Source organism: Dipteris shenzhenensis, chromosome 3, assembly GCF_047967505.1.
Source record: "Dipteris shenzhenensis isolate YYH24624 ecotype China chromosome 3, Dip_SZ_1.0, whole genome shotgun sequence".
Taxonomy (NCBI): domain Eukaryota; kingdom Viridiplantae; phylum Streptophyta; class Polypodiopsida; order Gleicheniales; family Dipteridaceae; genus Dipteris; species Dipteris shenzhenensis.
This window is the reverse complement of record NC_141598.1, coordinates 37,417,941-37,444,875: the sequence shown is the minus strand read 5'-3', so window position 1 is coordinate 37,444,875 and position 26,935 is coordinate 37,417,941. Positions and strand designations below refer to the sequence as shown.

The following is a 26,935-nucleotide window of genomic DNA, read 5'->3' as shown; positions in this document are numbered from 1 at the left end:
AGCTTTAGCAGCTTTTAAGGTCTGCTTGCATGGGATGAAGTGTACGTTGTTATTGAACCTATCCATAATGGTCCAAGTCATACCATGACCTTGGGGATATAACTGAAAACGTGTGACAATGTCCATGACTCAGAAGCTGGCAAAGACTGCAACACCCCTTGTGGTTTCAATCTATCAGACTTCGCCTTGACAAGTTGGACAAGAAGTAACATACTGATACCCATCTTTTTGACTTTGTGGTCAATCCAAGTTTTGCTCTAGCTATGGCAAAGTGGGAGACAAACTGCTATGATCAATGTAAGATGGATTATGACATTCCTCGACAAACACTTTCTCTACTAACACATATACGGCTCTAGCTATGGCAAAGTGGGAGACAAACTGCTATGATCAATGTAAGATGGATTATGACATTCCTCCAACACCTTCTCTACTAACACATATATGGCTTTTGTTCCAAAAGAACCCATCACGTAAATCCTGGGGATTGGATTAGATGCATGCTAATCCGATCACTGGGATGGGATTAGCGTGCAGCCCCTGGTGGACTACACACTAATCCAATCCAGCATGCTTCTTCATGCTAATTTGATCTAGTTTAGTATGGCATAGAGTGGATAATGGAGGGGATTATATAAGTCCAGGCCCGCCACTCATGTACCACTTTTTGATGTGACATGTTTACTCTGGCATGTTTTCCCAGCACACATTGTTCACAAAAGGGGTCTGCAAAAGACAATGAAGTTGGGAGTCCATCAGCAGGGGATTGTTTGAGTAACTGACAAATGTGTTGAATGTTGGGGTGGCCCAACCGCGCATGCCACAGGTGCAAACTTGTTGGTTGAATGGAGGCAGCAGATGCTTGTAAGGACTGCTGTGAAGGGGTGCTGTGACGAATGTGGTACATTCTGGTGACTTGAGGGCATGTGCAATCCACATGAGCAATACGAATGGAACAAGAGTCACCAAGAAGACGTATGTCGGCGGCACCAAGTAGGGCTGCTGAAGTAACTGAAAAGAGATTCTTATGCAGACGAGGAACAAAGTAGATGTCCTCCAGTGGATTGGATTGACCATTCAAGAATGTCAGTATGACACATCCTTTTCCATGCGCCCGGAGCTCAGAATTGTTACCAGGATATACCGTGAGAGGCTGAGGGAACGGCATGTATGTAATGAACCAAGGCTTCTTAAAAGTCATATGTTGGGAGGCCGCCGTATCAAGATACCAGGTGTCATCAGTAGTGTCCATTGACGAAGGGGCAATTGTGGAGGTGCAGAACAGATGTAGAGAAGAATTTGTGTTGCTCTCTCTCTCTCTCTCTATCTCTCTCTTTCCCACCTCTCCCTCTCTCCCTTCTACCCCATCTCCCTCCTGCTCCCGTTTCCACTCTTCTATCCGGTTTTTCGATTCGCCCCTACCCCCTTTTCTACATTTACAGGATTTGATGTGAGGGATTATCGTCTTCTTTATTGACAATGCAATTAAGGCATGATCTTGAGCATCTCTTCCATCCCATCCAATCTGTTCTTGAGTCTGAGGCATGGGCAGCAATGGCCTATGATGAAGAGTCAACAACATTAACACCACCTGTTGTGGCCGTTGCATGGCTGCAGATGCTTGTGATGGAGTTCTCATCTCAAAACCCGCCACCAACACATGACACATCATGGGTGACCACATGGGTAATTGGTGCCATCAAGCTTGTCTTCAGCAACACGCATGCCAAAAACATCATTTTTTGCCCCTGTAGATAAGGGCACAAAACTGGAATTTATTATCTTGTTGTTGATAGCTGATACACATTGGATTTACAGTCTTCGTCATGGCTGAGTCTGCCCTTCACCTTCGGAGTGCCGACAGAAACTCAGTACGAAGACTTAGTATAAATGGATGCTCAAGTATGTGTGGGTGTGTGGATTTGTATGTGTGAGAGCATATTTTTATACTATGGTCTACACCCACTGTTGGGCGCTGATGACGTTAGTGGGGATGCCATAGTAGCTAGTCCCTGCTATGCATGATGGAGTTTATGGTTTTCAACCTTGTGAGTGACTATCATGAGATTAAAACTGCACTATGTTCTGTTTTTAGAGGATGAGTTTGGGAATGTTCCTGGATTCATCTAGGTATACACATTCGATTTACAGCAGTGGGTAAGCATAGCTCCTACCATCTTGAAAAGGTTTTTGACTGTTGTGACCCCTACCTAGAAGCTGAAGGTATTGAGGCTGTGAATGATGAAGAAATTACATGGGACAGCCAACTGGAATTGTATATAATGTCTGCAAATGCTCGTAATGGCATAAGCAGTCCTACCACCTTCAGGATCAAGCGGAAGGTAATGGGCAGGGATGCCTGTTTAGTGGTAGCTCCGATAACTTTGTAAAGTCTGAGTGTATACATTCATTGAAGCTGCCTGTGGTTGAGCTCCCTCACAGCTTGACGGTGGAAGAGGCTGATGGGACTTCTGCTACTAGCCAGAGGGTGTGGCCAATGTTCTGATCAACCTTTTCTCAGATTACTCTTGCAGTATCAATTTGTTTACCCCGGATCTTGGTCCCATTGACATCATAGTTGGCTGTGACTGGCTCCAAACTTTAGGTAATTTCACCCATGAATTTACACAATATGACCATGACCTTTACACAACTTTTTACATAATTCAACACATCTTCCACAATCCCTTCCCACCTTCTCATAAGTCTTCCCCAAACCAATGTGCCCTGCCATGGGGGAACTATGCATTTCTGCCAAGATCAGATTCTTCAAAGAGGAATATAAACTCTGTTTCAGTACCATAGAAGACCGGTCATTCCTGAGGGCATACTGTGGGTAATCCATGCAATGTGGGTGTAGGGCCACAAAGATAGCAGCAGTCTTGGGATGTTCCAAGTACACTTCTTGGATATCATGAATCCAATCCTTGTAAATATGGGGCAAGACCATAGCCTAGACAAAGCATCAGCTACTACATTTTCTTTCCCTCTTTTATATTCAGAAATAGCTCAGTGATCTATGTTCTGTCCTAAGTCCTTACCTTGAATTGACTACCATGCAAGTAATGGTGCCATTTCTTCATAGCATGTATGACCTTGTTCTAGAACAGCTCCTATGCCTTTACCACTTGCATTCGCCTCTATTAGACATGGCCTTGAGGAATCGGGGCAGACCAAGATCGGTGGTTATGAGGGCCATAACAATACAAACTGCATCACTTTAAATTCGCAGTGCCCTCTTTCTATCCTCCAGGCATTTTCATATTCATCACTTTCCTTGATTCTTATTTAGTAGTACCCTAACCTAAGGTCTACCTTATCTAGATCCCTTCAGTTCATCTAACAAACCATCCAACATGTTTTTTATAGTCATTTTATTCAACTCCCTGTAGTCAATGCATAATCTCAAATCCTTCTTTTTCACCAACAAAACAGGAGATTGACTGTAAGTGATAAGACCTTTGTCCAGAAGCTCCTGAATCTACTTGGCAACTTCATCTTTCTTTGCCTTGGATAAGCTGTAAGGAGCCTTCTTGATGGGCTTTGATCCTTCCTCCAAATAAATGTCATGATCAACTTCTCTTTAGAGGGAAGACCAGGTAGGGGCTCAAGTATGTGTGGGTGTGTGGAGTTGTATGTGTGAGCATTTTTTTTATACTATGGTCTATCCCCACTGTTGGGCGTTGATGACGTTAGTGGGGATGTCATAGTAGCTAGTCCCTACTATGCGTGATGGAGTTTATGGTTTTCAATCTTATGAGTGACTATCGTGAGATTGAAACTGCACTATGTTGTGTTTTTAGAGGATGAGTTTGGGAATGTTCCTAGATTCATCTAGGTATATAGGGGTTCCTGGAAATTGCTGTAGCAGCCCTAGCATGCCAATATCCTCCATTTTGAAGACTTTTGTTGGTTTTTTGTTATCTCCAGCCTCAAGCTTTGAAGCAAACAAGCTAACATCTTTCTTGAGGAGCCTTCTGAATTGTTTGGCAGTTACCAGCTGCAATTTCTGAGAATGAATACCAAGTAAACAAACTATCTTACCTAGACAGGACTGATTATGCTCACCCTGGAAGGTCTTTACATCCCCTGCCCATTCCAGAGGGCAAGCGAACTCATATTGTTATGGATTTTATCACTGATTTGCCTACTACAGCAAAGCGGTGGAGGTTGTGGATAGGCTGACAAAAGCAGCCAATTTTGTGCCAACTAAAACTACTTATACCTCTTCTCAGGTAGCCAGTCAATTCATAGAACATATATATTAGGCTGCATGGCCTGCCTCAAGAGATAGTGAGTGATAGAGATGCTAAATTCAGGAGTGGGCTTTGGAAAGAGTTGTTCTCTCAAATGGGTACCAAGTTCGCCCTTAGTCCCCAATTCGATGGTCAAACTGAGAGGGCCAATAAGTGGCTGGAAGAATATTTAAGGCATTTCTGTATTAATACACATGAAAGTCATGGGAGAAGTGGTTACGTTTGGCAGAATTCTGTCATAATTCTACAAGGCACACTTCCATTGGGATGTCCTCATTTGAAGCTTTATATGGATGCCAGGTCAAGCTACCTTCTACATGCAAAGATCAGATTTTCATTAATCAACATTCTCAGGAGGAGTTGGAGAGGATGCAAGCAATCCTATGGCTACAGATGATTTATGCAGGGCACAGTCTGGGATGATGCAGTATGTGGATCTGAAAAGGAGAGATGTGGATTTTCAAGGAGATTGGGTGTATCACAGGTTGCCCAAGCATAGGTATGCCTCATTGAAATTTAAACCAACACCAAGCTAACTCACAGATTCTATGGCCCTTACAAATTCTTAAGAGAGTCGGTGACTTAGCCTATCAGTTGTACCTGTCTCCCTCTACCAAGATCCATGTTGTATTCCATGTTTCCTTGCTTGAAATGCATGTGGGAGCAGATATTCCAGTTATTGCAGAATTGTCTCCCATGGATGAATCGGGACAGATAGAGTACATTCCGGTTACAGAGACATAATCCTCAGAAATAAAGTTTTGATGGAGTACTACATGAAACGGTAGGAGCTACTAGAGGATGATCCATCATGGCAGCCTGAGAGCATTGTGCAGGAGTTCCCCTTTCCGCTGAGCTGAATTGGAGCCCTTTCTGTCCACATCTGGCTGCAGTACCTATACAGACTTTCTTATCATTTGTGTACATTTTGAGAACAAAATTCTTTTTGAGTAGTACTGGATAGCAACATTAGTGATGTCTAATTTAGCAGCCAGTTAAGTAATTTGCCCTGTTAGTCTAGAAAAGGTTCCCAGTAATTGTAAACACTTCAGTAAGTTTCTTGTACACTTGGTAGTGTTATCAGGATTTCATGACAGCTTGCCACGCAGTTACCCCTGTTGTATTCCCATATACAATTAGGTCCTGGCCCATTTCCCTAGACCTATAAAAGGGGCTCTGTTGTACTTGCAATTCATTCAAGATCAATACACTTCAGATTCCATTCTATGATTGTTAGGTGTTTCCAGCATCAGCCTTACTGGATGTACTGACTAAATCTAGCATCAACCTTGTGGGACTTGTTTCCATCCCATGCCCTCTTCCTAATAAGGGTGAAATTTTCATTTCTTTTTGTTCCAATTCTGCTATTTCCGCCATCTGATTTAGATGCTCGTTTGGGAGAGACTAAAATGAAATCGTTTAGACTTCACAAGCAGTTGTAGCTTGAATGAAGAGATTTTGGACTACTTTCTGATTAGCCTTCTCCTTTAGTGCTAGCCTTCGTCATGGCTGAGTCTGCCCTTCACCTCCAGAGTGCCGACAGAAACTCAATACGAAGACTTTGTATAAATGGATGCTCAAGTCTGTGTGGGTGTGTGGATTTGTATGACTATGGTCTACACCCATTGTTGGGCGCTGATGATGTCAGTGGGGATGTCATAGTAGCTATTCCTTGCTATGCGTGATGGAGTGTATGGTTTTCAATCTTATGAGTGACTATCTATGTTGTGTTTTTAGAGGATGAGTTTGGGCATGTTCCTGGACTCATCTAGATATATGCCTTTGTCGTATTAGCGGACATGCAAATTTCACCTTGTGAAGTTTTCGTCCAAGTTGCGACTTGCTGGTATTGCGATAATTGTTTCTATCTTAAGTGGTGCGTTGCCCTATCAGCTAGATTTAGATGCTCGTTTGGGAGAGGCTAAAATGAAATCGTTTAGACTTCACCTGCAGTTGTAGCTTGAATGAAGAGATTTTGGACTAGTTTTTGATTAGCCTTCTGCTTTAGTGCTAGCCTTCGTCATGGCTGAGTCTGCCCTTCACCTTCGGAGTGCCAATAGAAACTCAGTACGAAGACTTTGTATAAATGGATGCTCAAGTCTGTGTGGGTGTGTGGATTTGTATGTGTGAGAGCATATTTTTGTACTATGGTCTACACCCGCTGTTGGGCGCTGATGACGTCAATGGGGATGTCATAGTAGCTAGTCCTTGCTATGCGTGATGGAGTTTATGGTTTTCAATCTTATGAGTGACTATCATGAGATTGAAACTGCACTATGTTGTGTTTTTAGAGGATGAGTTTGGGAATGTTCCTGGATTCATCTAGGTATATGCTTCTGCCGTATTAGTGGATGTGCAAATTTCACCTCGTGAAGTTTTCATCCAAGTTGCGGCATGCTGGTATTGCGATAATTCTTTCTATCTTAAGTGGTGCGTTGCCCTATCAGCTACATTTAGATGCTCGTTTGGGAGAGACTAAAATGAAATCGTTTAGACTTCACCTGCAGTTGTAGCTTGAATGAAGAGATTTTGGACTACTTTTTGATTAGCCTTCTGCTTTAGTGCTAGCCTTCGTCATGGTTGAGTTTGCCCTTCACCTCCGGAGTGCCGACAGGAACTCAGTACGAAGACTTTGTATAAATGGATGCTCAAGTTTGTGTGGGTGTGTGATTTGTATGTGTGAGAGCATATTTTTATACTATGCTCGACACCCACTGTTGGGCGTTGATGATGTCAGTGGGGATGTCATAGTAGCTAGTCCCTGCTATGCGTGATGGAGTTTATGGTTTTCAATCTTATGAGTGACTATCATGAGATTGAAACTCCACTATGTTGTGTTTTTAGAGGATGAGTTTGGTAATGCTCTTGGATTCTCATCTAGGTATATATTACAACATAGATATTGTTTGAGAGAAAACTTTTATGATCCGAGATGAATCAAAATCAAGATATTCAACATGATGTTGAATATTGCCCACTCCAAAGAATTAAGTGAGCCATACTAAAATTTTGAGTTATCTAAAAAAATTAGAGTGATACTTCTCAATTTACCTTGTATGGTAATAGTATAGACTCCAAGATCTTTATTACTGATACATGATGTTGAATATTGCACACATGAGAGAATTCAGCGAGTCATACTAGATTTGAGATTACTCAAAAAATTAGAGTGATACCTCTTAATTACTTTAATGGTAATAGTATAGATTCCAAGATCTTCGAGGATACTATATTACATATACTACTATTGGAATCTGATTCTAGATGAGAAGTATGGTCTTTGAAGTACTTTAGAAACCAAGTATAGCTGCTTATGCTTGGGCACCAATGATGACATAAGTGTTGCTTTGCTTGCTAAGTATGTCTTCCTTTTGTTTTTCAAAAAAGTTTTTGTTACCTCTTTTTTCTTCTCTTTCATTTTCTCTTTTATTTTTTGTGTAGATTCTTGGATTTTATTACAACAAAAAATCTAAATTTGTATGATTGGATATATTCTGGTCTTACAAAGGTATATACATATGCTTGGGCACTGATGATGACATAAGTGCTACTTTGCTTGCTGAGTATGTCTCCCTTTTGTTTTTCAAAGAAAATTTTTGTTACCTCGTTTTTCTTCTCTTTAGTTTTCTCTCTTATTTTCGTTGTAGAATTTGTACTTTAGAACAACCAAAAATCTAAATTTGTACGATTAGTTTTCCTACCTTCATTTATGCTCGCATAAATATTTTTTAAAGGGGGGAGAATGTTATGTTGATAACTTGGCTAACTAGGGCCTAACTAAGACTGGATTGTCTAGGGTAAAGGCCTGGCTAACCTAAAATCTAGAATTGGATCTATGGTTAGGGCATAATCTGACCTAAGGTTGGGATTAGAGTTGAGATTGGAGCCAACATGGATAAGGTTTAGATCCAACAAACGGGAGTTGACCCATCAAAAAACAAAAAGATTGGCTCAAATAAAAAGGAGAGGCCTTTGTGGGACAATAAAGCTACTTTATGCATGAGAGGCTAGAGTTAAGGCTAACTGCTAAAGATAGCCAAGCGAGGTTATAAATACAAGTCTAGGCGTTCACATTAGATTGTCTTGGAGCATCGTAGGGTTGGATGTCTCATGTGGATGTTAGACTTGTTGGCCAAGGAGTTGTAGCTAGGGGAAGGTCATGTGGTATGGGATGCATGATCTAAACTTGGCACTGGCAAGCACTTGTGGTAATGTAGACTTCGGGCTCGGGGTTGGCTCAAAGTACTGAAATTCGAGTCTATGGCTAGGAGGTGAGCTGCTAGCTCAACCCTTAGGAGTGTCTAATGATTCTTGCTCAAAGGCCTATACCCTATCGAGGTTAGAATAGACTTGACTTGGTTGCGGGTGTTTCAGTAAGCATGCTAACTCCACATTAGCAGCTGACTGCCATGTCAGCCTATCGACATGCACACCAACATCTTCATCAATTGCCATTGCCACATCATTAGCATGGCCTATTGCCACATCATCACCATGTAGGTCCACATGACTGCTTACCATGTGAGCAGCTTGTGGAACATGCCATGTTAGCACTGTATTGGTCCTTGGTCCATACAATGGTACGCGTTTCGTGGGCTGCGTAAGCACCTCAAGTTGCTGACATCATCATCCCATGGTGGTGGTTTGCCATATCTACATCCAACTGAATGCACATGGATGACCTTGACAGCTATGTTTTGTATTAAACATGTAGCCCCTCCCCTCTTGATGACGAATGGCTGCTCAATGATGTGTATGCATCTCATTCAACTAAAGTAACATGCTCATGGCCGCTTCTTAATTGGGGGCCTTACAAGTGAGCAACTAAGCTATGGTGGAGGGTAATAGAGGATGGAGCATTGTCCTCCAACAAGATGATTTATGCCTTTGGAAGATATGACTCGTCATTTGATTAAAGTTACTAGGATATTGAAAAGGAAGGTACTCATAGAAACTTTGAGATGTACAACAAGCAGCCTCATGAATATCTTATGGTGCTATCCTTACCTGGTGATAATCACACTTTAAGTCTAGCCATATGAAAATGCATACTCCTTTCAAATTGCCAAGGATCTCGTCTATGCGTGGGCTTGAAAACCTATTCTGGATTGTTCTCTTGTTTAAGGCTCTATAATCCACACTTATTGTCCAAGCCTCATCTCTCTCATCTTGTTATTCTATGAAGTGGTCTGTTTGGTGGTGGTGTATTAAGTCTTATGATGAAGTCTTTTGGCCTCTTAGGCGGCAGGCCCTTGGGCAAGCAAGAAACAATCTCTGTACTCATCTAGAAACTGTCTCGTCTCTGTGGGTTCAGTAGGTGCCCCTAGCTCCTTTGCTTCCAGGGAGTCTAGATCACAATTTATTTCTTCTTTGGGCTTGTAGGCTATATCTGACTTATTAGATGGTAATGACTTGTTGAAATGGTCACCTCCCCATCTGTAAGCCCCATATGAGGAGAGCATGGGGGAGGGAGATGTAGGGCCTGTGCCCAAAAGACTCATGGTAGGAGAGGGGGCTGCCACATGGGCAGCACCTCACAGGGAAAGGGCTAAAGGGGCTACCACATGGGCAGCACATGGGCTGCCATGTGGGCAGCACAGCAGCCTGGCAGAGGCGCCTCAAGGACTGTGCATACAGGCTGGAACAGGGCCCTTACAGAGGCGCACAGGAGGGCGGACTGAGGCGACGTGTGGCGCAGCCAAGGCGCACACGTGTGGGCAAGAAAGGGGCGCAGCAGAGGCGGGTGTACCAGCAGCAGGGTTGGCCATCCTGGTTGGGCTGGTTGGGCTGGTTGGAGCTAGCCAACCAAGCCTTATATAGGCAGACGGAAGAGGCTGGGACCCTGCGTTGGAAGGAGGGCTAAAGCCCTTGGAATGTGGGCCAAAGGCCTTGGAAAAGAGGGCCCTAAAAGGGGCTGCCTACAGCAAGTATTCCTACTGACCAGGGTCGGCCCAAACAGACCCTGAAGTCGGCCAGTTTGGGTTGGCTATTCTGAGTAGGGCTTTGCCCTATAAAAGGAGCCCCTAGGGGCCTCCATAATTCATCACTTGGAGCAGCCCTCAGGACAGCAGACAGGAGCAGCAAAGGGGGAGCCTTAGGTCTACATTCAGGAGGACAAGGTGACCTAGGAGAAGCTGCAGACTGAGCTAGAGTGGCTGCCCACCTAGGCTGGCTTCCGGACAGCAAGGTGGAAGGGATCTAGACAGAGAATCTACATATGCTCGAGGTGGAGCATGCGGGCTCAGAGATCTAGAAGTGCCAGGCTTGTAGTTGAAGAACCTTTTGGTATTGTATCTTGTCCTAGTTTCTGGACGGACGGAAATATAAAGTGTTGCTTCTATATTTGTCTCTGAGCATTGTCTATTTACTGGCTTGCACATCTATGCACGTAAGTTAAGAAGTTTGTGATTCCACACCCCACATATCACACTGTGTGAGCTTCTAGTCTTCCGCTGTGCGTACCCTCTGTTGGGTTATTTCTAACATAACTCTCTCTCTCTCAATTTGCTTCATTCATTTCCTTGCAATCAATGATTTGAAACTATGCTTATGCGCACCATGCATTATTTATCATTTATTTATTTATTTTGTATATGGTGACAATTGTTGGGCCTTGAAGGCAAATGTCAACACATGCATGGGTACCGGTGTGACGTAAATTTTCCTTCTAGTAGGTTCCCTTTAGATATTTGTGCCTTCTTCTAAAGAACTTGGCAATGTGAGTGCCTGAGCGTGCACTCAGGTATATTATAACTGCATGCATGTGTGCACGCAAGTGTCCATGTGCATGTGCAAGTGGGCATGCTTGTACGATATGTGGGGGCGTTTGTGAATGTGTACATTCCTCCATACGTACCTTTGCTTTTCATGATTTCAATTTGAAAGTTTGTGTATAGTACATTGCTGTCAGTCCTTATGGTACACTTTGCAGATGTTTTTGGAATTGGCTAAATGCTTTTGTTGTTTTGATGATTACAGGATGTTGCCAAGAGTAAGCTGTCTAATCCTTATGTGTTTATTGCATTGTAATGCTGACAGTGAAGGTGGAGTTTTCAATGCTATCATGAGTTTTCCTACAAACTATCCGAATAGTCCTCCAACTGTAAGGTTCACATCAGAAATGTGGCATCCAAATGGTAATGACTAATGCTGGGAAAGTTTTTATGTATAGGAAGTGAGAATATGACTGTTTTGAAAGAGGTCTTTGTTGAATGCCATGTGTGACCAACGTGCATGCATTGAAGTAAAGGTTGAAAAATGGGTTCGAGTAGCTGAATTTAAGTGGATTACACTTATGAGAAAGACCAAAAGATGTTTTAAAGAGTCTAGAAGATTTCAAAAATTCATCTAGGATGCCTTAGATGCTGTCTTTACTGAATCTGTGCTATGCATAATGCATCCTGGAGCTATCCTCTAATTTCCTTTTTATAGATTTGACTTAGGATATTGAGTTTAAGCCAAAGCCTAGTTTGCTTATATTTTTCAAATGCCTTGTTTAGCAAGATCTCATGTGTGGTGCACATACCCAGTAAATATCTCCCTTACTGTGAATGTAGCCCTGTACTGTATGTTAGCTGATGTGGGCTAAACTCGGTTGCTGGCAGTTTCTGTTTGTAGTAGGATGATGGCATTGATCTCTGTCTACTTGCCTGTCTAGCGGAGCCTCTCCAATGCTGCAAATACTGCTGCATCCTGATGTAGTGCCAGAAAAGTTGTTACTCCCCTCCTTGCGGAGAATAGGGAAAAAGTTAGGGGTGAATTTTAGCCCAATGGTGAATTTAGAGGCTTCTCCAGCTTAATTTTCAAAGCTTCAGATTTGATAAATTCTCATGTGGGCTAGTATTTAGACCTTCGAAATTGATAAATCCGCCCTGAAAATAGTAGCCAGGCTAAGATTTGTAACTCTACATTGGGGAAAAATTTGCCCAATGACCTATACTTCCATAACTAAGAGGCCCTGTTATTTTTTACGTTGGTGGAGAATGTAGCATAGTTAGACGTCTTTGGGTGCTGCAATGTAAACATCTATAGTCCAAGGTCTCCTGACATTTTACAGGCATGCTCATCTTTAGTCCTAGCCTTCGTCATGGCTAAGTCTGCCCTTCACCGAAAGAAACTCAGTACGAAGACTTTGTATAAATGGATGCTCAAGTATGTGTGGGTGTTTGGATTTGTTTGTGTGAGAGCATATGCTTATACTATGGTCTACACCCATTGTTGGGCATTGATGACGTCAGTGGGGATGTCCTAGTAGCTAGACCCTGCTATGCGTGATGGGGTTTATGGTTTCAACCTTATGAGTGACTATTATGAGATTGAAATTGCACACTGTCGTGTTTTTAGAGGATGCGTTTGGGCATGTTCCTGGATTCATCTAGATAGATACATGCTTATCTTTGTCTATCCTTGGCTTTTGAAGAGGACTGGATTGCAGATTGCAATAATCAAAATGGTGTATATCTTTAATGTGACATTTGTACATAACGAAACCTAACATCTTAAGGTCATTTCTATATGATATCGTTTCTGTTATGAGAAAAAAATGTTTTATTTTATTTTATATTGTGGAAAGTGACTTGTAAGGAAAAGTCATTTGATCAACAAGAATGATCATTCTTGATAATGATAATCATAAAGACACCATGAGGTCTACTCAAATGACCATAGTGGTAATAACTATGTATTAACGTGTTGAGATGTAGGAGAGACTTCCTAAGAGTTTTTCCTTATAAATCAAGTAATTCAAACATTTTGAACATATCTTTCACTTAGTAGTTTGAAGTTGATTTTTGAGCAATCATCATTAGGTCAAGCTTTAGTGCTAGCCCTTGTCATGGCTGAGTCTGCCCTTCACCTCCGGAGTGCCGACAGAAACTTAGTACGCAGACTTTGTATAAATGGATGCTCAAGTCTTTGTGGGTGTGTGGATTTGTATGTGTGAGAGCATATGTTTCTACTATGGTCCACACCCACCGTTGGGCGCTGATGATGTCAGTGGGGATGTCATAGTAGCTAGTCCCTGCTATGCATGATGGAGTTTATGGTTTTCAACCTTATGAGTGACTATCATGAGATTGAAACTGCACTATGTTCTGTTTTTAGAGGATGAGTTTGGGCATGTTCCTGGACTCATCTAGGTATATGAGGTCAATCTTTATAGGGCAGGTTGAGATGAACAAAGAGTACACAATCACACATTGTTCCAATTTGTCCCTCTTCTCTTCTGGATGAATCTGTAAGCTGAAGTACTGTGCTATGGATGATTGCCGTCTGTAGTAGAACTGACTTGTTGGTCTCTCCTTCTGTGGTGGCTCCTCCACAATCGGCTGCTATGATAGGCTACCCTATTGGTGCATTTATTTATTTTTTCCCAGAGAAAAGAACTTTCTATATTGTGGGTTGCTGATCGAGGATGAAATGCTAGAAAAAACCGGTTGTCCAACCAGCCTGTTTTTAGAGAACCCAGACTGCCTAGGGAATCTTTGAAATACGTTAGCGAATGGCTCACTCCGACTCAAAAGACACATGCAGGCCAAGTCTCTCTGCTGTTGTTTGAGATCCTGACGTCCCACGCTCCCTAATGGCACACAAGGTGTAGATAATGTCTTGCCATATGGGAACTGAGGTGGTTGTCAAGGGAATTTGGTGGCCTCCCATCACAAAATTGCTGCGGGCAAGCTAGATGTTTTGAGCATTGATGCTAGACTCCCATAAGATATCATATGGTGAAGGCATCAGGTGCTGTCGGGAAGGAGGCGTTGCTTTGTGTGCCACTATCCGTAGGACCCGTTGGCCTTGGATCTTGGATGTTGGAGAGGCAGCATCGGTGGAAAAGGCATGACTCCCCTCTGTCATCTATGCAGCCATCCCCTAATTCATGGAAATTTTGTTAAGACCCATTCCTCGCAAAAATTGAAGTCTTGCTGCATCCTCTTTGTCTTGGCCACAATCTGGAGGGCCCCATCTAGATCCTTTGTATTGTGGGGCAGGCCCGGGATTTTCTCCATTCTCTATCCGTGTAACGGCTACATCGCGCATTTGCTCCAGCCATGGACCAATGGGCAAGTCTCTATGGGCCACCGTCTAGTAGAAGTAAGAGATTTTCCGTGGTCTGTGGCTGATCAAAAAGCATTACCATAATTTGGACATGACCTCCTGTGGAACCTATTGCTTGACCTAGTGATGCTCTCTTGAGAAAGTCTAGGCTACAACCTCCAGCTGCAGAGGCCAACTAATGTGTGTGGTGCTCAAGAAGAAGGGCACCAAAACCACTCTCTTGGATGCACCTCCCAAAGAGGCCGGCCCTCCCATAATCAGGGATGCCACACGTCCCCTTCTGCCTTGGCGCTTGGTGAGACTGGAACTGGCTCAATGGTCTAGTCTTTACTCAAACGACCCACTACTTTGATTCTCTGTCACTCAAGCAAATCTAGGGCCCCATCAATCTCCGGGTCTCCAACTATCTCGGGAAGAAGAAGGCCTCCGAGCCACACTTTGTATTGTCTGGAGCGGTTGGATCCGAGGGATGTATGCAAACACCCCGGTCCGAGAAAATTGCTTGTATCAACATGGGGGGATCAAGGCTTTGTGCAGACCGTCCCACTGTGACTCTCAGATTGTCAAGGCGATCTCCATCATCCGAATGCCTAATCCCCTCAGGTGAGAGAGGGCTCGTAGTTGTGACTTTGCCTCGGTGGGTGGGGATGCAACTCCATGCCCCGAGAGAATTGGCTAGGCCACTATCCCACTCTGCCCATCCAATGTGCATTCTCTGCTCCAGCATGAGACCCTCCAGCTCTTCTTGGACCTTCACAAGGCACAAGTAAGGTTAATTGATGGACAAGGAGATGATACTACCACAGGAGGTGCACACATGGACAAGTATTGGGAATGGATCAAGTTCAACGGAGTGTTGAGGCTGAGTTGACTTAGAGAACCACACATAAATGGGGTCATGGTGAGCCACATTGGATCATGGAGATTCAAGCTAAAACCATCGGTGTTGGTGAGGGCAATGAGACTATCATAATCATGGACTAGATTCCCATCTCGCATTTGTGAGAGGGGTAAGACTTATTATCCTAACTATCAATAGTGATGCCATGCCTTCTAGTGAATGTGGATGACAAAGAAAGTGCTAGTCTTGGTCCTTGGACGAGCTTGAGCGATATGAATGAACATGGATTGAGACTTAAGCGGTGAGGCAAGGGAGTTATAAAAGAGAGTAGCCAGTTTCGAGATGGTTGTGGGATTGTGAAGCTAGAATATCTAAAGCCTCAATGAGCAAGATTGTGGTAGAGGAGACAATCTTCATTAGAGCAATTGTTAACTTTGAATTTGTGTTGACATGCCAACTTGTTTGCTTAGATGTGCTTATATTTGCTTCGGTGCGTTGGGCTTTCATGAAGAAGAGTTCCTTAATTTCTAGATTGCTAAATGACGTACTCATTCGTTGAGAGAGGTGAACAACATGCAAGACAATGGACGAGTATTGCAAGATAAACAAGTGCAAATCAAGAGGAACGAAAAGATGCACTTAGTAAAAGAGAGATTTGCACATTTGTATAGTTCCAATAAGTGTTTGTGTTCCAATCTTTTTTCAAAGGCATTGCAAAGCCAAACTCCACATGTCCTTTGCTTTACTGCCTTAAGGTTTTAGCAATGGGATGACCCCCTCTATAACATGGGTCGCCCCTTTTCAAAGTCACAAAGAGACATTTCACTTGAATTTTGCATAGATTTTCATATCTCATTGACACTTAAGGCTAAAATAAAAAAATGAAGTAGGAGACACATGGGATTGATGAGGTGGGAATGAGGTCATGTCTTCTTGCTAAGATTGGTTATTCAATACTATGATATTCCTAACTCTTTTCAAATAAAAGAGATACAAGATTTGTGACCCATGGATGAAACCCTAAGACCCCGAGTGTTTGGCATAGCTACAATTGAAATAGTAATAATACAAAACCTAGATTCAAATACAAAATTTCCCATGTTAAACAATCTAAGAGAAGCATCCCAAGAAGTGGATCCTCGAAAGCATCCAAAAAAGTAAATGTCTAAGCAAAAGAAGGCAACATAGCTTGGTGACAATCGATCCGCCAATATTGCGAGAGATTTATGAGAAATAAGACCCATGAAAGGTTAGAAGATCAAATAAACAAAAGACGACACTAAACTATATGCTTCTAGGTCTAGTTCCACCATGTATTTGCAGTGCACAACTCCAAATGCCTGCAAAAGCATAGCCATTGATGAGCAAATTGCTAGAGACACTAGGAGAAGTCAATACCTTGATAGGAAAGAAGACAAGAGTCAATTCTTGATGAGTGAAGTGGCTTGTCACTAGCAGAAGCCAAAGTTTTGATAGAGAAGAAGACAGGATTAAATTGCATTGCAAATTTGAATGCAAGCACCAGGACAGGCTGAAATAGAAAAGTGTGGACACTCCAAGAGCACAATCTATCAATCATTGTACTATGTAGGGTAGATCATGCTAGGTAGCATGCATTGGAGCACATGGAATCGAAGACAACTGAGTAGAGAGAAGATATGGCTCAAATTGCGAACCACATGTAGGCATCTCACTTATTCTTTGTAAAAGCATGATTTTTTTGGGTACAATGCTTTATTGAGAAAGCATGCTTATAAGGCTCTATTGAACTTTGGGTTTAGCTTAGAATAGGTCTTGGGATCCAATCTAACCAAAATAAGGTCAATCTAATCTAACTATCGATAGGGTTTGCTAATGAACTAATCCTTGATTCTAGTTAGAGGTTGAGTTAATTCTACGTAGGTTTTTAACAAGTTTGCCCCCAAGGGAGAAAAGAACAACATCAAAATGAAGCAATTAATGAGATCTTAGGCTTGGGATAACCCTTTACCCTCACACTTGATTGATTTTATGGTATGTCAAACTTAGGCTTGATTGGACAATTAGGGTTTGAAAACACAATCTATAGATTTAACCCAAATTTTGCACCCAAATCTTACAAAGTGCATGAAGGTTTGGCCAAGATGCTGTGACTAAAGCTTAACCCTAAACTAGACAATACTTGGCTTGAATAATTTCAAATGCCTACTACTATGTTCACCAAGGGTGCCTTGGATCATAACTCATATAATCTTGTATCTCTCCTTCTCCCAAGCATTGAAGGTGAATGAGACACAAGAAGTTCCACGGGCATTGTCAATTGATATGCAGTTTGGGCCATTTTATCTAGTACATCACGGGGTGCAAGGTGATCTAGTACTGATCAAGGAGTGTCCCAATAATTCTAAATGGTAGTCTTATGAAAGTATATATAACTAGTCTTCTTGCTAGATGATATATGTATGCATACGCTTAAGTCTGGATGAGGATCCTCAAGTGAAAGTGGTGATCGCCCTGTGTAAAGTCTGTCTTGTCACATAGGATGGCTCACACATGAATCAGTATAGGTGTATAAAGAAGTAATGAAATATATTACCAGGAAAATCAAATAGGATTAACATTGGGATCTACAAGAAAATTAATGATTTGAATGCGCCCTCATCATGATTTTTTTGACTCAACTAGATAGCACAACGTTATTGGGTTCGTTCATCAAATATAGGTAGATATGGGTTCCTATTGCTGTATATTTACAAAGAAATGGATATTCCTTCTATATTCATACAAGAAGACTCCACGGGTCTTTAGAAAGTATAGCTGCTTATGCTTGGGCACTGATGACAACATAAGTGCTGCTTTGCTTGCTAAGTATGTCTTCCTTTTGTTTTTCAAAAAAAATGTTACCTCTTTTTTCTTCTCTTTCATTTTCTCTTTAATAGAGTTAAAATTTCAAAGTGGCAACGGGTGCTTTCTCTAGTGACTAGATACATGCTTTCTAGACTTAGAACCTTCAGGATTCTTTTCATATCTTTGCAACTGGTGGCTGTTCTGAAATGTGTTCTCAAGTGGGGTTTTCAATTTCTGAATTCATCTTATTTGATGTCTGGGTTGGATGTGGTCATCAATCAGATGGATCACATTTTTAAAAGTAATTGCTGTTCTAAGTAAGCGTCATATCAAGACCTTCCCATAGGGCCTGAAGTCCATGCCAAGTGATTTAAGCCTTATGATAGACTCTTGTAAATTGCTGCTGGTTCTTTTCTATGATGAATCCTCACACATGAATTTTGGAAGTCTACAAATGTGTGTCACATGATGATAAGTCACAAATTAGTTCTTTGTACTCGTTTAAATGCCGTAAATTCTTTGTAGATCTGATAAAATAAAACTAGGCCTACTCATGTGGGCGAAGGTGGTAAAGTTTGCCTTTGTGTTACAGTATATCCGGATGGGAGAGTTTGCATTTCCATTCTTCATGCTCCTGGAGATGATCCAAATGGTTATGAACTGGCTAGTGAGCGGTGGTCACCTGTGCACACGGTATTTGGCTTGGCTATTGATCTACTTCTCTGTATTATTTTTGAAGATGGAAGGTCTCTTTGTAGTTGAAACTTGCATTTTTGTAGAGAGTGAATGCAGGCACCTTTTTTGTAATTGAGCCTTGACAGTTTAGTTTCAACTCACACAACTTTTTTCCCTGGGAATGTTAGCAAGGTTTTAACATTGTGGCATCCAATAGCAGATACTGATGCTATTGGATTCGTCAAGCCAGCTAAGTGCAAACAGAGTTTTGTAGCTGTTAACTTGTATTTATGGTTTGTTTTGGGAGGACAAGGAGAGTGATTTACTTTTGCAGTGGTGTAGCTCATCCTATGTGGGATATGATCAGTAGATGTAAAGCTGATAATGTTTTTGAGGTAATATGTGAATCTTTAGCCTATCTTTGGGTCTAGAAACAGCTGACAATTTGTGTGACTCATCATGGAATGGTCACTTGCGATTTGTGCAATATATTATAAAATCGCCAGCCTTACAGATTAGCATCAGTTAAAATGAATTTGTCCGTGAGAAAGAATCCCAGCAGTGACATAGTAAGGTAATTTTTGTCATACTGATTGGTGGATGCAGGTGGAAACCATTTTATTGAGTATAATTGCAATGCTTTCAAGTCCTAATGATGAGTCACCAGCCAATATCGATGCTGCTGTAAGTTGCCTTCTCTTTTTTTTGTGTGTGTGTGTATGTGAGAGAAAGAAAGAAGATAATCAAAGTTTTCGAAAGACCGAAGGGTCTATGAGACTGAAAGAACCTAATACACTGAGCCGAAGGGGTGAAGGCTCTGATTGGGCATCAACACCCATGATGAATACAAAAAAGATCTACATAACGATACCGATAAATAAATAAATAAAGATATATATATATATAGAGAGAGAGATGACATGATACGATTGTATTAAAGTTCGTGTGAGACCCTTCAGAATCTATGGGACTGCCAGTGAGAAATATTACGAACTTGCTATGTAGTGAGTACTTGTTGGGCTCGCTTGTGTGCTAGTCCCCCAACCTTGTTGCGGTGTTCCAAAATCCCATCAAGTAGCTTCCTAGCTTTTTGGCTGGCTGCTCCAGCTTTCAGATCACCTCTGTCCATAACTTTCTCTGAAATGTTGGCTCTACAACTTACGAGTACATGCTGCTCATCTTCCACCTCTCCTGTGGGGAAGATTTTGCAAGTTTTATCTTCTCCCCCATCAGCAAACTTTGATGTAAGGTTTCTATTCTTTCCTAGTATATCCTAGAGAGCTCGGGTGCCCAAGTTGGGCATCCGTAAAGGATTACTATCTGCACAAGCATGGTGTACAAAAACTCTCATTTCCAATTCCTTAGATGTGCCTTCTTGCATTTATTGAGAGAGAGAGAGAGAGAGAGAGAGAGAGAGTAACGTCCTTGGAAAGCCTCACGGGCCTATGGGACAAAGTGCACTTAACTCATACAAGCCTTTGTGGACTGAAGCAAAGGGCATGCAAGGGCCCTTGCTGAGTGCTATGCTAAGCTAAAGAGCTCAAAACTCAAACTAAAAACTAAAAACTGAAAACTGAGACTCAGAATCCGAAACCCGGTGCCATGGTGGCTCTTTGGTGGGCTACGAAGATGTCCCGGATCTGCGTTTATCGAGCTCTCTCTCACTACGGTGGACGATGTGGTCTCCTCAGCCTTTGTATCCGATGGGCTATGGCAAGAATGATGTCTCGTCTCAGACCGGCGGACCTCAATGGTCACACTCGGCGCCGTGGCTCATGTGTGGTCTCTGCATCTCTAGCTCGGTAGTGTGGTGTCGTCTCTCCCCGTAGATCCCTGTGCAGAACATCCTGATCAATCTGAGGCATATCAGGCTGTCACTTTTGCTCAGGCTACACAACTGGCTGTAAATGACCATTAGAAGGAGGAGGAACCTCAGATGTAACATCGTCATGTGGGTCTGACTGAAACAAAGGAATCAAGCTGTCAAAAATATCTGATGCATTAACTGTGGGCTGTTTTTGACTGTCCAGCAAAGGCATGGATGATGACTCGTCAAAAACGTCTCTACTAACAAAAACTTTGCCCGTGTGGGGCTGGTAGCCCTTGCTTTTCTGAACTGTACCCAATAAAAATGCATTTGACAGCTGTCATCCAAGTTTGTTTGTAACTAAAAGTCCTCATGTGAGAAATCTTAGGCTTATGGCTTGTTCAAGTCTCATAAGGTGTGATGGTTTGCAATGCCTTGGTTGGGCATCTATTCAAAATATAATTTGCACACATGACTGCATCAAACCACAATTTATTAGGCAAGGGCTTCCCTTTGAGCATACACCTGGCCATCTCCATGACTGATCTATTTTTCCTTTCAGCCACGGGATTTTGCTGAGGAGTGTAAGGCATAGTGCATTGATTACGTATGCCACGTGATGCCAAATAATCAGCAAATTCATTTGTGATGTATTCTCTCCCCTATCCGTATTTATGTTGGAAATTTTCTGACCACTTTCATTCTTTACCAAAGCAATAACGTGATGCCAAATAATCAGCAAATTAAAGCATGTGAAGACTTGAGATTTGGACTTTAGAGAAAAAATCCAGGTGTACCTGGTGAAGTCATCAATGGAAGTCACAAAATAGTAAAATAGTAAAATCCACCTATGGCTGCAATTCGCATGGGGCCACAAACATCATTGTGAACCAAGTACAACTTTCGGGGTGCACGAACTCTCCCATCCTTGGGAAATGCAAAACGGTGCATCTTTCCAAGTAAACGTGCTTCACAGACATGCTTTGAAGGCATATGCATCTTAGGAAGATCAACAATCATTTCCTGCTTATGTAACTTCACAAGTGCTCCATAATCGAGGTGTCCAAACCTCTCATGCCATAATTGTGTGTCTACCAAGGGAAATGGAGCAGCTCGAAGTTGAGAGCAGCTGTAAACAGGGTGGCGGCTGTAGGAAAATGCCACGAAGTACAGATTTGAGCTGTTAAATAGCTGGAGAAACTCTCTACAATAGTTGCCCAGTTTGTAGAAGCTGATTGGAGCTTGATTCCCTGAGATAAAGTGCTTTGAAGTGCAAGAACAGTGACTCTAAAACAGTCGCCCTAGCTGGAACAGCACAATGGAAGGGTTTCTTGGTGATGAAATCCCTCGAGAAGGCTGGAACCGTAACTTCGAACTGAGAAGAGGAGTCGACCAGCTTGTAGACAGCCGCCAATGGGGTGTGGTGGGCTCGGGTGGCTGGAAATGGCTGAGGGATGAAGCCTTAACCTTGCTTTAATACCATTGTAGACAAGTGCAAGCAATGGAAGATGGAAGCAAGCTGAAAACCGCACTGCTGGAATGAATGAAAGAAAGGCACTAGGTACACAAAATAAAGAAACCCTAGAACAGGGTGTCCTAGTAGCACCTAGTGTGCCCTAACAGTCCTGACTGCCTATATCTAGGCCTATAAAGCTATACTAAGGAATGAATGGCACCTATGGATAGCCCGTAGAGTGACCTACATCGACAAAACCAAAGGTTACTCGGCTCACTTGGTCCACTCTGAATTTCATGGAATACGATTGTAAGTGCGACCACTCAGCCATTTTGCATTTTATTTATGAATTTGTAGCTCATTTTCTGCGAGATGGTATTCAGGATGAATAAGGCAAAGTCCATCTAGCTGCCCCTCATCTAACCGGTGAGGCGGTGACCTGGTAGCAACATTGGTTTAGCAAGTATACTAATCGAACCACACATGTCACAAGTTTCAAGTGTGATACGTTTGTGACCGACCTTAAAGCTCTGTTTCTGTCGCCACAGTTCTTGCTGAATCTGGAAGACTAGTGTTCTCGTCTCGCCCAGCAATTAGGCCTGTTCGAGATCAATAACCTCAAGCAGTTCATTAGGGGTTGGACTCCAACATTTGCTTCCCTGTTTGGAATTTTGACCCGCTCAATTACTAGCATGCGCTTACCGTGGCTCAGAATCAAGAAATGATGTTGAACGGGGGAAAGCCTAAACAGGTCCAACCAGGAGCCAAAGCCCCGCAACAGTCCACAACCCTAGCGGCTAAAGGCCCTCAGCCAAAGGACAATAGCTTCCAAAAGGACAATCGGCAGTCAGTTGGTCAGAAAAAGCTAAGGCGTATAGCCCGAATCAGAATTTACAGCAACCTCCGCCAGCTCCACAAGTACAGATTCAGCCCCCAACTGAATTGGTACAACCTCAGGGTGTGGATGAAGTTGTCAGGCAAGAAATTCAAGAGATACACGCAGCCAAAACAGTCCCGCATTGGTTGCTTCAGACTCTCAAGCAGAGTAGGCTTGAAGCTCCATTGCCTGGCAGAACTCGTAGTGCAGTAAGGCACATGGAGGGAGCTCATTGAGTTGAATCAGCTTCTGCAGGTACTCTTCTTGATGAGGAGGAGCCTGAGACATTTGAAGAAGCAAAAGATAATGTGCATTGGATGAATGCCATGCACGATGAGTTGCAGTCCATTCATAAAAATCAGACTTGGGATGTTGTGGATTTGCCACCAGGTAAGAATGCCATAGGTACACGGTGGGTTTTCAAAGTCAAAAGAAAACCAGATGGGTCCATTGATCGGTACAAGGCAAGGCTGGTTGCAAAAGGATATGCTCAGAAAAAGGGCATAGATTATGAGGAGACTTTTGCTCCTACATCCAGGATGACAACCATCAGGTCAGTTATAGCCATGGCTGCAAATTTTGAATGGAATGTTCATCAATTGGACATTAAAACAGCTTTCCTTAATGGAGACTTGTTGGAAGAGGTTTATGTCAAACAACCTTCGGGCTTTGAAATTTCAGAAAATGCACTTCAGGTATGCAAGCTGAATAAAGCTTTGTATGGGCTGAAACAAGCCCCACGTGCATGGTATGCCAAAATTGATGCCTTTCTGACCAGCAAGGGGCTGCACAATAGTCCAACTGAGAGCACCCTCTACATCAAGAAGGATGGGGGGGATATTCTTGTCATCATTCTTTATGAAGATGACATGCTGCTCACCGGATCAAATGAGGAAGTAATTGCAGATTTCAAGGCCCAATTGAAAGCTACATTTGATATGTCAGACTTCCGCTTGCTACATTTCTTTTTGGGGATCCAGTTTATTCAAGAGAAACGTGGGATTGTTATGTCTCAGTCCAAGTATGTTCAAAGCTCTTGGACAGATTCAACATGCATGATTGCAAGCCTATGTCCACTCCCATGGAGCAGGGGCTGAAGCTTACAATGCATGATGCGGGTGAATCAATTGATGTCACACTCTATAGTCAGGCTGTTGGATGCCTCATTTATCTCTGCAATACACAACCTGATATTCAGTTTTCAGTTTCTCAGGTGAGCAGGTATATGCACAGCCCAAATATTGTGCATTGGCAGGCTGTAAAACACATCTTCCGTTACTTGCAAGGTACAAAGTCTTTTGGCTTGATGTTTCCCAGGGGGGGTGACTTGCATATACATGCTTACAGTGACTCAGATTGGGTTGGAGACTATGATACTAGGCAGTCCACCAGTGGGAATTGTTTCTTTATGGGACATGCTTGCATTTCTTGGTTGAGCCAGAAACAGTCTACAGTGGCTACCTCCTCATGTGAAGCTGAGTATAGGGTAGCTTTCACAGCGACAGTTGAATGTGTTTGGCTGCGTCGTTTATTTGCTGATCTTCATCTTTCATTGGAGGGTCCTTCTCCGATTCTCACTGATAGTCAGAGTGCTATAGCAGTGGCAAAGCATCCTGTGTTTCATACTCGCACGAAGCACATTGAGGTTCACTATCACTATGTCAGAGAGAAGTTGCATGCAGGAGAGATCAGTATGATCTATTTGTCAACACATGACAATGTTGCAGACATCTTCACCAAAGCACTTCCACGTGAAAAGTTTGAGGCATTTCGCAGTGCCTTGAACTTATCTCCTTTTGGTGATTGATCATTTCCTTGTACATGATATTGGCACTGCAGGGGGGTGTTAGAATTATTATTATAATTCAGCAATGACCAATGTAATGTAATAAGTAGGTTAGGGGCACTTTTCCCTCATTTAGAGGTTTTTTTCCCTAACCACAGTTAGTTCACTAACTATGGTTAGTGAAGGATAAGGTTTTGTCATTTAACAAAACCCACTTCTTGTATCAGTCACTTCTTCTATTGCAAACACTACGTTCAGCTCTCTTGCTTCCTGCTCTCTCACTCTCTTGGTTTCTAACATGTCTTGCTTATTTCCTTTTGACAGCACTGTAGTGGATAGCTGATCATTGTATGATTTAGCAAAGCATTTAAATCTTGGTTGGTTGAAGAGCATATGGTTTTTAGCTGCCTTCTCTAGTGCTAGCCTTCATCACGACTACCTCGGAGTTTTGATATGAAAGCCTTTGTATTCGTGTGTGGCATATGTTGACGTCTACGTTGCTAGCCCTATATGCATGATTGAGTTACGGTTTAAGCTTGTGTATCAGCACTGAGAATCACGAGGTTAAACTGCATGGAGCATGTTTTGGTTTTAGAGGTCCAAGCATGTTCTTGGGTTCATCTAGGTTTCTGCAATATTGTGGCTCGCTAAAAGCTTTGCTTAAAGCTACCTGTCCTAAGAGTGGGCATGTCGCATAGATCCCAGAGAGTGTGGTTAATGGAAAGAGGCATCTGACCTGTCAACCTATAAGCAAAGCTCAAACCAAGGTGATCACCAGTATCATGGAATTCACTTGTTGGTTGGGCCGCCTGGTAGGGTTATTATCACCGGAATTAACAAGCTTGTTGGGCCTGATAGGATTGTGCTTGCCCTGGCCAAGGGCTGTCTGAGTCTCAGCCCTAAGTGCCCCTGGCGTGCAAAAGAAGAATACAGCTACATCCACACTATTATCTGTTGTGCTCAGTTGCTGTCTTTGATATCTTTCAATATCTATTCCTCATGCTTCTTCTGATTTCATCCTTTGCATCCTGCAAGAAAGAAGCGGAGTGTTGAAATCTATAGTTGTTTTGGGGCTGGCTCCTGAGTCTGCTTCGAACATTTAAACTTTCAAATATCTCTGTCATTGCCATTGTAAACTGATTGTCGAAGCCTAAGCTTCAACTATAGTTGACCCTCATGATCTCAGGAGGGTGGAGGGAGAGAACACAATAGTTCATTAGGAAATCTGAGTGGGACACACTGCTGCAAGCAAATTTCAAAGAACGAGCTTGTGTCTAGTCCAGGCTTGAGGGTAGCCACAGGACATTGGATCTTAAGGCATAGATGCGGCATTTTTATAAATTGTCTGAAATATTTTCTGTTCGGAGATGTTGGACCTTAGATCTTAAAGATTCTATGAGACATTCTTCATTATTCTTACCATAATTGCAACAGTTCAAGCTTTTATCTTTTAATTCCTGTGTATGTCTGATGATATGCCACAATATCCTATAAGTGGGCAATCATTAGCCGAACTGCGTGTCTGTGAAGTGGCTGTAATGCCTATTTCAACACAGCAGATTAGTAGATTTGAGGCTGCATGCCTCAATTCTTATGTTTCGTGGATCTAATGTTGAGTTTGAAACATCTTCAATGTCACAGAAAGAATGGCGGGATAGCAGAGAAGATTTCAGGCGAAAGGTGAGCCGCATTGTAAGGCAATCCCAGGAGGCATTTTGAAAGGCTGAGGATATCAGCACGTATGCATGAAAAACATTGCATGGTAACATGCAGACCATGTATCAAAGTGTGCCTTATCTAGGACATTTACCAAGAATGTGCGAGGTATATTCTTTCTGTTTGTGGTTTTGGCGAGGAGTGTCGTGTGCTTGTATTTCTACATGGGGCTTATTAAGAAGGATCTAGTAATATCCTTGCACAGCATAGAATGCCATGTTTGCATGTGAATTTAAATTTGGGAAAATGTGCCGAGTATTAATGTGGAGCAGGGGTCTAGAGGTTTTGGACTATCTGCACTAGATGAAGGAATTGTACTCTTTGCATCGTATAGATCTGAAGTATTGACTGTGTTTGGCATGCCCTTTGTAAAAGGTAGTGAATTTTGTGAGTCGTGACTTTAAATTTACAAATTCACATGGTCTAATGTACTCAGGAGTAGGATGCATGTGCATATTGAAAAATATTTTTTCTCGGTCATGGAAGGTAGGGATATAAAACGAAGGAATGAAGCATTTTAAAATCTGAAAGTTTCAAGATACCCCAAAAAGATAGCCATGAGACGTGTTCTTACTCGCCGTAGAACTCTTACCAATATTTTTGACATGCTTCATCTTCCCTTTAGGCTTCACATGGTAT

The 26,935-nt window shown here is 42.4% G+C and overlaps 1 protein-coding gene across 1 annotated transcript in view; it reads left to right on the top strand.

The window, feature by feature from the left end:
- LOC147903738 (ubiquitin-conjugating enzyme E2 7-like) overlaps positions 1 to 26,641 on the top strand; it is a 29,502-nt gene extending 2,861 nt beyond the window's left edge. Inside the window, exons 3-6 of the mRNA XM_087372574.1 lie at positions 11,295 to 11,392; positions 18,572 to 18,672; positions 19,261 to 19,338; positions 26,222 to 26,641. Coding sequence (XP_087228700.1) covers positions 11,295 to 11,392; positions 18,572 to 18,672; positions 19,261 to 19,338; positions 26,222 to 26,299 — 355 coding nt within the window. The 3' untranslated portion in view covers positions 26,300 to 26,641. The remainder of the gene's footprint in view (positions 1 to 11,294; positions 11,393 to 18,571; positions 18,673 to 19,260; positions 19,339 to 26,221) is intronic.
- Positions 26,642 to 26,935: the final 294 nt, after the last annotated feature.